We start from the raw sequence: 12,886 nt of genomic DNA on the forward strand, positions 1-12,886 counted from the left end.
TAGGATTGATGAAGTTATGCACTCAGCATAATTATTTCAGATTTAACAATAGATTTTTTGAACAAAGAGAGGGGTTGGCAATGGGGTCACCCCTCTCACCACTCCTAGCTGAATTATTTATGGATAAGTTAGAAAGTAGAATAATTGAAAATAGTCATTTCAAAGATAAAATTGTTTACTGGTTTCGATATGTTGATGATATTATTTGCTTATGGAAAGGAAGTAACAGACAACTAGACAATTTTCTTTCCTATCTGAATGGATTACATCAGAGTATAAAATTCACTGTAGAGGTAGAACAGGATTGTGTATTGAATTTTCTAGATTTAAGAATAGATCATAGCACTGGTTTTCACAAGTTTTCTATTTTCAGAAAACCAACCCATACTGATGTTATCATTCCTCTTCATTCTTGTCATCCTATTTCTCATAAACTTGCTGCTTTCAATAGCATGGTCTATAGAGCACTAACAATACCTATGAGCAATCATGATTTTGATATTGAGATCACTAAAATTAAACAGATAGCTGTCACAAATGGGTATGAAGGAAGTATGGTGGACAGATTATTGAGTAAAATTAATAGACAAATTTCAATCAATTCTAGCTTTGTAGGCTCAAACTGTGAGGAGAAGACTTGGATAACAATCCCATATTTAGGCCTTGTATCTGATAAGATAGGTAGGGAATTGAGGAGGAATGGATTTCATGTTGCTTTCAAGACCAAACCGATTTTAAATAGTCTATTTAGCTGGAGTAAAGACAAAATTGATATTTGGGATAAAAGCGGGGTGTACAAACTTAAATGTGATGATTGTAATGCTTGTTACGTGGGTCAGACTGGTAGAAGTTTCAAAAGTAGAATTAAAGAACACATCAGAGATTGGAATAAACAAAATGGGGAATCTAACTTTGCAGAACATTTGATAACAAATAATCACAAGTTCACAGTTAAGGAGAATGTTGAGTTTCTGCATGTTAATAACAAAGGCAGATCTTTGAATATTCTAGAGGCTTTAGAAATAACAAGAGTAATTAAGGAAAATCCCCAGTATAGTTTAAATGACCAGATTCATTTCAACCAGTACAACACTACGAATTTAGTTTTATCATAAACATGTAGGCATACATTAGTCAATAGTTTTTCCATTTACATATTTGTTTTATTATCTTTCACATTTGTTTTCTTGGTTCTTATTTTGTACTAAAAGTAAATTTTATTATCATGGCGATTCTGTTGCTTAAGCCGCCATTTTGTCACACCGTTGAGGGGGAGGAGACTGTCTAGCTAGGCCAATGGCAGGAGTTCATGCCCTCGACCAATAGCAGTACTCGCCTACTAGTATAAATTCTGCTGCTCTTGTATTTAGTTTTAGTTTATCAGAGATTGACAATGGTGTAATAACCGAAACCGGTCTTTCTAATTATCAATAAATCAGTGGTTTTTTTGACAATTTCTTAGTCTTTTTCATTCAATATTATTTTTTTATAGTTAAATAATATTTAAAGTTATAGTTCTTTAAATAAAGAAGAGACCAACCAGAACCGTGGAAGACGGAAAGGGGTCTACTAAGACAGCCGCATCTGCAGTTCCCTGTTAAGCCGTGTTTTCGTAACGGGCAGACGACAGAATTCACTTTAAATTAACATTGGTTCTTATGGGAGTGTTCACCCATCGGCAGAAAGTTGAGCAGAAAAAAAGAACTGTTCAAATCAGAGACGAACTGTCGTTCATTTTGCCGTTCATTTTAAGGCCTATCAACACAATGCTATTTTGCTTCGACCGATCACTGCTCGTGAACCGTTTTGTCAAAAAAGAACTAATTTCGGGATTCTGTCGACGGGAACAGACAGCTTGGAAATATTTTTCTGCTCTGATCACGTGACACCGGCAGAATAATCTTTCTCTGGATCAGACGCCATGTTCTTTTTAACCTCAATCTTTAATATTGTTGTATGGTTTGTTTTGATATTATTTTGCTGTTGGTTGTCAGATTTCGGATTACTATTATAGCCTACTGTGAAATTAATTTGCAGTAGAAAATTGAGGTATAAAATATTTCTATTGGTTTCTTTATTCTTATAATTTTTACAAGAGAAATTGAAAATGGATTTACTACAGAAAGGCGTGAAATTCGTTATAAATTTGATGCGACAGTTCAAAGTTTTGTACTTTCCAGACCTGCACAACGAATTATCTATTCGAAAAATAGAATATGGTTAAAAATTGCTGATGTGATAGAGGATTCAAGTAAGTAGACTTAAATTTCTCATAATAAAGTGGGCTAGATCTACACAATTTGATATAATTTTTATAAGTAGCCTACCAGCATGATAACAATTTTTATTCAGGTAGCCTTCTGTAGTAGGCTTTTAATAACCTAGTCTCTAGGTCTAAATTGCTATCTTTTTCATTTTTCAAGAAGTTAGAAGTTGACGAAAGTTTATTTATTTATTTAAATTATAATTTCTAGTGTTTAATAATAATGTATAGCCTAGACTAGCCAGTTTGTGTATGGTAGAGAATTATCACAAGAAAGAAAGAAATCTAATCAACTATTTAGATTTAAACTCATTCAAACATGATTGATTAGATTAACATTAAATGATCAGATTCAAAACATTATTCAACCAAGATAACATTTTGCATTACATGATAAGATAAGATAGCATTTCATGCTAACAATCTTTTACACTTCCATTGAGTTGGCCTAATCACAAAATACATTTTTTATAATGCAGCTAGTAGTTTTCACAAACAGATTTATTGAAAATAACATCATCATTTGACTTTGAAGTATTCCATTACATTCCAAGTCCTAAACTTCCATTATCCTTGTTGCACCTCAAAATATTGTAAACCCATAGTTTATCAATACAATAACAAAACTAACCTGACTATTAGAACATTTACTTTGTCTTTGGTACCTATCTATGAATTAATCTTCTTTTAATTAATTCAAATTCACTTGGAAACAGAATTAGTACATAGATTGTTATAGAAATAACTTCATCAGAGTCACTGTAATTGAATATTGAAAGACTGCCATTGAAAAAAGATAAAATAGGTATATTTTTCTGGTTGACCATTGCTACCAAACTCATTTAAAACTTAAATAGTAATGTATTTGAAAAACTTATTCATGCTCTTTCCATCGATATATTGCGTGATGCCAGGTATATCAATGTAAATAGTAAAAATTAAAACAGGAGACACACAACATAGATGGATTAAAAACACTAAAAAACTTACATTATAATCAGAAATTTTCGAGGAACTGTGTCCCTTTTCTCGACCGAGCAGAGAGTGTAATGTAAGTTTTTCAGTGTTTTATATCTATCTATGTCGTGTGTCTCCTGTTTTAATTTTCATTATAAAACTTTAAAGTTTTTTCTGTTATGTGCTATAAATGTAAGTAGGGTATATACTTATAGTATGTATAGTCTATCTAATGTAAATAGTTTATTGAGGCCCAGTTTACTTCTAATTTATTCTAAGTCCAAACTATGTATTATCATTGATGATTAACTTCACTTTATCTCCAAAATGGATATATGTTGAAAAATTAAATATGTTTCTTTTTTCAGGTACCATTTACAAACAAAATATTGAAGAGAATGTGCTCAAAGGAAATGCATATGAATTCATTTTTGTTGACCAGGATGGAAAAATTCTTTGGAACCCATAGATAGAATAAGTTAGTTAGGTAAGATCAAATTCCACACATTTTTTAAACTATATGTGGGTGATGTCATTTTATACAGTTTCCCATTTTTCAAAAAGTTTATCCACGATGTTTTATTATCGATTTGATGTTAGATATTCAAATAGTAAGACATAAATATGGTATGTGACTAAAATAATTGAAAAACTGACTGAATTACAAAATCATTAATAGCTTACAGGAAATTTTAATACTTCGAAACTACGTGAAACCACATGATATCAAGATGGACAGTTGAGAAGAGTGTTCAAAGAACAATGTATTCACTTATCATTCAGGGAATAGAGCTGTTCATAATATTTGGGATTCCTTCCATAAAGAAATAATTTATGTAACAAAAGCTAATAATGTGATAACATTTTAACATCAGATTATTGATTCAATGTTATCACATTATTAGCTTTTGTTACATAAATTATTTCATTATGGAGGAAATCCCAAATATTATGAACAGCTCTATTCCCTGAATGATGAGTGAATACGTTGTTTTTTAAACACTCTTCTCAACTGTTCATCTTGATCTTGAGTGAATGTTGAACTTTATAAATGACCATACATTAGAACTATGAATAGATGACTTCAAAAATTCAACCAGCAAGTGCTGGTAAAAAACACTGAATAATAGCTTAAATGACAGTGATTCCACCTTTTAAAATTTATAATTGAATTCATGGATGAAATACCTACATTGTTTTTAGAGAGATTTATGTTTTTACAGTTTGGTATTCATTTTCAAATCACTTAGTTCTACTTATAATGTTGTAGATAATCATCATTTCAGATCAAGCAAATAATTGATTATATTTCCATTTGTTTCATTAAACTTGTTTCTCTAAATATAGAACCAATAATTACTTTATGCAGTACATTTTTAAAGAGTCAAATAAACCAAACGGTCGAGAGTAGGCCTACTGACCACAGAAATTAATGAATTGTTCAGGTACCTATCCAAAAATAAATGTTGTTCACCAACAAGTTCTTTTGACCTTGGGACACACTGATTAATACCAATTCCTACATGGAGATTGATGCTAATAATAATTCAACTGATTGTTGGAATTTCTCATATGATATTACTTTTCATTATTGGGGGTTCCTTGCCAAGAAATATAATTGAAAACTTATACAGATTACAAACAATCAATTTCAGAATTCACTTTGCAAAGTTTTTTTATAATGAATAATAAATTATAACTTTTTGATTTCAGGCCTAGTGGTGTACCAGCCAGAAGTAGAGGATGACAAAGAAAATCAACTATGAATAATATTCCAAGGATATAATTCATGTATGATGTAGTAGCCTACAGAAGAAAGAGATGGACTAATCTAAGAAATATATTCATTTTTTCAGTACATCTTGATGTGTTTATTTCATGTTATTCATAATAATATCTTCTTTTTCTGATCGTTCCTGCTAACGGTTTCAATTCAGGTAGTTTTGAAGAAAACAGCAAGTGACATGAAGCTAATAAAATGAGTTTTGATGGTTTATACTTGAGGGATTTTTAAAATTATATTCAACCCAACAGCATCGAACTCTTATTATCAACTTTATTGGTTCTGTATGACTTCTACTTTTTTGGAAATAATAACTATTTAACATTGCTGACTAGCAAATGCTAGAGGTAACGTGTAGTTAAATAATAGACTTTAATTGGATATAAAATAGGGTATCACAATTATGTATCACATTAAGAATTAAGTAATAGTACTTATGTACTGTATTGAAGCGGTAATAATTCTTTGAATATGAAAAATAACTCAAGCAAAAGTTGAAAATATTATGTTCCAAGCCATAATTATGTCATTGTCAAGAGAGTCCTTATTGAACAAGTCGAAACTAATGTTTCATTTTGGAATATCACAAGGGTACTAGTTACCTTCTATAATTAATAGATATTTATCCATTTTAAAATAGGCTATGTGTTTTTTAAAGCACCATAACAGAACCTGTTTATTCTAGCAAGATATAGTTATCTCAACAATAATTATTAGAATTAGTTCGCCTGTTTGAACACACTTTGTACATGTCATATGTGTTACAGTAATCTATAATAATAATTCTTAATATTCGTATAGCTTTTACTGGTGAGGAGTCCCTAATTGAACCTTGCCTGAAAAGGCATATTGATTTAGGCAGGCAATGGGCCTCACGATTCTATTTAAGTATATCAGCCGGGACCGTAACTATCCACTGATCAAAAAGGGGACTGCTGAAATAAAATTGCCTAAAAAACATTTACAATATTTATTTCTCTTGGTGTAATATAACCCGTAGATTCCAAAAACGCCAAAAGTAAAGCACTCATTTATTAATTTTAATTTTTTTCGATAGAGCTTCAATAGACCTTTGAAGTTGAATACGGTACGCATAGTAGGTAGGCCTATTTATACACGATGTGATTCAAAGAACATGCATTGACTCTGAAGGCAATTGATTCTAGTTAATAAAATAATTATAATAATATATTATTTATAATGGAATGCTTCTAGTTAATAAAATAATATCTTATTAATTATGAAATACAATCAGTTACTTCAAATAATTCACCCTTACAAATTTCAAGCATAGGAAATGAAAAGTTAACTCTTTGATTGACATGCCTATGAAGCATAAAATACAATACTTTAAATACTTCAATATATTGAAGTAACTAATAATTGTGGAAAAGTTATCTGAGTTATAAAAAGCAATTTATTCACTTTATTGAATTAAATATCCAATAATCATTTTAGAATTACCTTTTGGACATACCAAAAAGTTCATTACCCATAACACATAAAGCAAAATTCATGTCAAAGAACTAGTTCTTTGAATGTTACTGTTTCTGCCCGCTTGGGTGCGCTGCAATCGATTCTGCTTCTGCCCGTTACGAAAACACAGCTTTACACAAAAAGCTGTGAAACCACTGAAGCACTACTCTCCTGATCCCAGCCGCTTCAAGCTTTAAAACTATAATTTCATTGTTTATCGAACGTCTTTGTAAAATCAACAAAGAGACCATAATGTTCTATTGCTATTTTTCAAACTTGCATACATCAGACTTGAGAAGTTACTCCATGTAACTATTTAATATAAACTAGCACCAAACAAACCTGGATCAGTGTAGATAAACTAAGCATTGATAACAATTTCCTGTGTAAATAGATTCTTAAAGAATCTTATATAATGGCAGTGGAATTGAATTGAGCCGGTTGTTCCTTTCACTATCATACAGGGTTGGTGAACATTATGGAAACAGATTAATATTTCTGTTACAAGTACGATTTGTCAATAGGTTTCATTGTAGGCTATATCCCATTAGAATTGAAAAACTATTTTTCTATCGCTTCAAAATTCCGGTCCGCCATGTTCGATCTGCCACATCTAAGGTTACTAAGTTCAACTTCATTTTTTTTTAATGGGAAAGTGATCATGTGATACATGATTTTGATACAGAATCCAAAGAAAAAATTAATGACGAAAACCGCACATCGATATAATTATAATAACGGTTCAAATATATTAACATTCAAAGATACTTATAGATCATAGAGCTACACAAATAAAATAAATTAGTACATTGCAAATCTGAAAAATGTTAGTTTTTTTTTAAATGACAGTAAATACAGTAACATCTACTTGCATATTTGACACTTTGAACAGTAAAGTTTGATCTGTCAGATTTTTATTGTTCTTATTCATTGCATGTTTGTATGATTTATTTGTATCTTTGAATGTGAATATCTTTGAAACAATTTCAGACATTGATGTGCGGTCTTCGCCATTCATTTTCTCTTAAAATTCTGTATCGAAATCATGTGTAACACGACCACCTTCCCATTTAAAAAAATGAAGTTGGACATGGCGGATCCAAGATAGCGGACCAAGATTTCGAAGCCACAGAAAAGCTTTTTGTTTTTTCAATTCAAATAGGATCCCAAATGAAACCTCGCCAAAATATCCTTGTAACAGAAATATCAAACTGTTTCCATAATTTTCACCAACTCTGTATATGATTTGTGTATCTTCAAGGGTCTCTTTACATTTAGCTACGCTACGCTGAATTACGTGACATAACCGTCCGCTGAAATATATCTTCGGAAGACGTAAACATCAGCTGAAATACATCTTCGGAAGACGCAGCCGTCCGTAGCTTCGTAGCTTGAATTTAACATTGGGAGATAGGACGTATTTCAGCTCAGCGTAAATAAGTGTGAAGAGACCCTTAATAATTAGATAGCTATATCAATAAATAGACATGAGATATGCTTACTCATCCAAGTTGATGTCGAGCGCCCTGTGTGGGTCATTCTGGTCATGGTTGTCGCTGCTCTCCCCTTCCGAGTCCTGGGCGCCCTCCGGCATCTCCCCGATCCCCCCTATCACATGCACCTCCATGTTCATCTCCAGCCCCCCCTCGTCCGAGCTAGACTCCTCATCCAGCGCACCCTTTTTCTTTTTCTTCTTCTTGCGTTTGTTCTTCTTGTCGCTCTTCTTTGACAGGTATTTATCTGATGACGTCAGTCCTATAACACAAGCAGGAAGTGTCTGACGACTAGTATTCAGCCGTTGTTCAGTAAAAGTTCTATGACAGCAGAAAAATTGTTGATAATATTGCTGGGTAAGTGGTAAGCCAGTTTCTCAAACACAGGGCATCTCAGCGAAAGGCCTGTGTTCCAATGAATCTGCTCTGCTGAGCACAAACAAAGTAAGAAAAAATAATACAATGTACAAAGATATATTCACTTTAAACCGTAAATATTTATTTTTCAGATAAAAACTAGGAAAAATTTATAATCAATCATAATTTCTACTTCTTGATATTGAAATTGTCACTAAAATGTTTAGTTTTTGAACAAAAATTATTTAGGATCAAAAATTGAAATTGGAAGTTATTAATATTCAAATTGATGGCCGATTATTGATAAATTCAAATAATAAGTACACTGATAAGTATGGAGCCGTCAATTTACGAGTTTTAAAACGGTTCATGTGACAGTAATAATACAGTGATGATAGGTTGCACCAACTGATACCAGCTACCTTCAATAATCTTATCATTCTTCATTTTGAAACAATCGCTTGGCGAAATCGAACTTTGAATAGAATATCTTCTTCTACAGCTGCTCGTAAAACACTCATTTACGTACTAAAAACTCATCGTAAAACAGCTGATTTTCGTGTAGGTAATCGACAGTCTTTTTAAGCTTGACTTTGAAATCCGCAACGTGTATTGCAGTAACAATTAAGTCGCTTGAATTTCAAAAACACTTATAAAGTGAAAATGCACTTAATATTAGTAGTGACCTGGTGACTCACTGAAGAAACTGAGAGTAAGTTTCTTCAGTCTGATGATGATCTACCCCAGGTCGAAACGATCGATCGTCACTACTAATAAAAAGTGCATTTTCACTTTGTAAGCGTTTTTAAAATTCAAGTTTTATGGCAATAGTGGTGAAAAACTATGGATATGCAACACAGTAATTGAGTCACGTTTTACGCTCTTAATATATAATTAGCTATTTTGTACGAGAAAAATATTCAAATAGTTTCACTGACCTTTGATCTTGAGCGGCACATCCAGTTCGATCTGAGCAACGGGAATGTCGCTGGTGACGTCATTGATGTTACTATTATTACTAGACGGCTTCAGATAGTTTGGGTTCATGGCCTGCTCCAGCTTGCGTGCCTCTCTTATCTTCAACATCTCCTCTTGAGTCGGCTCAGGAGGGGGACGCGGTTCAAGGGAGGAGGGGTTCTTGACGAAGAGGTCGGTGACCGGACCAAGTGTCCTTTTCACATCTTCGTCGTCCTCTTCAAAGTCCTCTTCGCCCGATGATTCGGGAGGATCGTTGATCCATTCGTCCAAATCCAGGCCGTCTGGGATTTTCACTTTCTTCTGAGCCTGAAAAATAACAGATCATTTTATGAAATAATGTAAGTTCCAGGAAAACAAGTTTTTGGTGAATCGAAGGACATTCTGGGTGGTGTGTTGAAACGCTCGTCTATGGCCAGCTTAATATTGTTAATTGTTGAAACGATAATAAACGCAGCCACCTATAATAAATGCCATGCCTAACTCATTGACAACATTGTAAACATAGGTCTAAAATCAGATGTCAGCCGTGTGGCATGCAATGGAGCTTACAATGCTCAACTGAATTCATTTCAAGGTAGCTTGGACTTTTCATTCGCTTTTCAAATCAAATTAAATTTATTCACTCGAAATTCATACAGAATATTCACAAAAGTATAAAACGACAAGTGAACAAGATACCACTCAGAAAAAGTACAGTATGTTACTGGACTTTGTCCGCGAATAGGAGTCAGATACAAAGTGTTATAAGTAAGATTATTTAATTTATCACTTGATATAGATGAAGATTTATTAGGAAAAGGAGTTAGCAAGAAGTAGGATTTAGAAATTTAAGTAAATTTCCACCTCAACTGGCGATTGAAGCCATTGCCAAAGCTTAGTTTTCTGCATGAAGTGTTTATGGGTATAGCCCAGTAAATAGACATAAAAAAGGAGGTGTGCTTGCAATTTATATTGTAGTTCTGATTTTTTAATATATTTCTGTCCGATAATTGGATTTGGCCGAAATAGATGTAAATTGGAAAATGAACCGAACATACGAGGTTTTTGGGTCATTCTTTATCTAGCACAAGGAAATTTTGCATGAAGAAATTGTCTTATCAAGAACATGGAATATATCTTCATTTTCTTTACGTGGGAGGAGTCCCAAGTCAATTTATAATCAAGAATCAAACTCAAGTATTTTATTATCAGATTGATGTATCTCATCACAGCTCCATGACACATTATTACAACCAACTCTATGATATTTTAGAGGAACTGGAAAACTGAAAGGAGTTATTCTTTTCAAATCTGGCTGACAGGTTTAAATGAACCTACATATGCGACGTTGCCTTTCTCGCTCCTGAGTCATCAGTTTGAACTGTATTACCTTTGGCGCGACAGGATTCAACTCGCCGGCAAACAGGGCGGCCATCTCACAAGCCATAACTCGCACGTCGACGCCCCCCTCTAGCTGCGAGCTCACAAACTCCACCAGGTGCAGCGCTGAACTGGCACGTTCCTGCACCTACAAACACATTTATTATTCATCACTTATGCATTCATTTACACACACCAGGTACAATATAACAATATAAATATAAATAGAAGATACCAATTCTCTCTCTCTCTCTCTCTCTCTCTCTCTCTGGCTCAGAGATAAAAAAATGTTGACAGGCTGACGTGAAAAGTTTGAGCTCCCTATTTTTCTGTGATATAAGTGGGATTTAGTCGTCTGTTCGTTCCCAAATTTTCATCAAATTTGTGAAATTTCAAACATTAAATTTCTTTTAAGCTCGCGTGGTTCTTCGAAGTTTAAAAAGTGAAATAGTTATGGTTATGTCACCACCAGCACATCGTTCGAAGGTCGAAAAAGATAAGGCTGTATCATCACCTGACAACAGCAGCGTAATCGAACTAAACAACAGAGAGGGCAGACCAGCCGGCCTCCCTCCTCTCCCTCTTGCTCGTCGACTGCTGACGCCGGCTCTGTTGCCTTGGCGACGCAAAACCAAGCTACCGAAACTCTCGAAGCACTTCCACTCAGCGACGATTTTTGCGATCGTTTCGCTGAAAGAATCGAGGATCGGCTCCGCGACAGCCTATGTGAGACGGTCGGCGCTGCGTTGGAGGCCAGGCTTGAGGATGCTGTCAAGACAATCAATGATCTGTCGCAGGAGAATGCAGCACTGAAGAAACAAGTGAAGCAGCTACAACAACAATTTGACAGTCGTTTGGATGGCCTGGCCCAGTACCAGCGGCGCAACAACGTGCGGCTGTCTGGTGTGCCGGAGGCGGATGGCGACGACGGAGCGTCTACGAGTGTGGCGGCCATGGCGGACCTGCTCAACGCTAAGCTCGGCTTGGAGATTCGGCCAAACCATATTGATCGTTGTCATCGTGTCGGACGCAGGGCGAGGGCGGGTGCTCCGCCTCGACAAGCGCTGATCAAATTTGTCAGCTATCAGCAACGCAGCGATGTCATCTCAGCCAGACACAAATTGAAGAATACCGGCCTTTCAATCCACGAAGACCTCACTAAACCACGACATCTATTTTTAAGGCAGATTGCTGACGAAGTTGGTTACAGGAATGTGTAGTCTCGGGACGATAAAGTTATATGGAAGAAGGACGGCAGAATTTTCACGCATTCTTTCAATCTAAGTGATGTGATGCAGCCAGAAGACTCTTAGTAAAAGTGAGTGGATGTATGTAAACTGCTTGGTGAGTAGTTATATCTTTCAGTTGCTTGCTTTTATAAAGTAAATGTTCTCATTTCTACTGGCGCTATCAGTTGAACTTTCAATTTCTATGATTCATTTTTTCGCTCCAGCGTTTCTTTTTTTCATTTTTTAGCTATTTATGTATTTTTCTTCTTTGTTAATATCCATTTGAGTATGCTTGCAGCATAGAGTTTCATCTTTATTAACATTCGGTAATTGAAATTATTATTTACACCTAATTAGGGTTTATTTATGTTGTTTATCTCTCGTTGCAATAATAATTTTTCATTTCATTAATTTGTATCTGAAATCTTAACTCTTGATCCTTGTACTTTCATATGAAATATTTGTAGAATCTATTCATGCATCTCGTGCCTATAGCATCTTGTTAGTTTTCTCAGTTATCGATTATAATATTAGAACTTAATAAGAACAGAGGCTGTTCCCTAGTTTTCTCACGATACACGTTTTATGGGAGCTCTGCTTTTTGGTTAAATGTTATTGAGCGGTATTAACTAGATAGTATATACGGATGAACTATAAATTCAATTTATATTAGCCGTATTTAATACCATAATACCGTAATCTAACTTATCATCTCCTTATCTCTATTATTGTTCTGTTTTTTTCCTTTATTTAAATTTTTATTTTTCAATTACTTTAAAATAGTCACTTATTTAACCAGCCTATTCAATTATATCTTTTTTCGATTACTATTGATTTACCAATAAGTAATTGGATCAATTATAAATGAATAAATGAATTCATTTCCTTCTCAAATTAAAAATTACAAAAGTAGAAATTAAATAGTATCTTGGAAATTATACTGATCACGTATCCAGTTGTGTGATCAGATAATCAAAGTATAATTGACAAG

The 12,886-nt window shown here is 34.0% G+C and overlaps 1 protein-coding gene across 2 annotated transcripts in view; it reads right to left on the reverse strand.

The window, feature by feature from the left end:
- LOC111053695 (AP-3 complex subunit delta-1) overlaps nucleotides 1–12,886 on the reverse strand; it is a 98,540-nt gene that overhangs the window by 51,847 nt on the left and 33,807 nt on the right. For both annotated transcript variants that reach the window (XM_039430612.1, XM_039430613.1), the window contains exons 13-15: nucleotides 10,677–10,814; nucleotides 9,268–9,613; nucleotides 7,982–8,234 (exon numbers count right to left, since the gene is read on the reverse strand). In XM_039430612.1, the coding sequence (XP_039286546.1) occupies nucleotides 7,982–8,234; nucleotides 9,268–9,613; nucleotides 10,677–10,814 (737 nt within the window). The remainder of the gene's footprint in view (nucleotides 1–7,981; nucleotides 8,235–9,267; nucleotides 9,614–10,676; nucleotides 10,815–12,886) is intronic.

The sequence above is a fragment of the Nilaparvata lugens genome, chromosome 6 (genome assembly GCF_014356525.2).
Source record: "Nilaparvata lugens isolate BPH chromosome 6, ASM1435652v1, whole genome shotgun sequence".
NCBI lineage: Eukaryota > Metazoa > Arthropoda > Insecta > Hemiptera > Delphacidae > Nilaparvata > Nilaparvata lugens.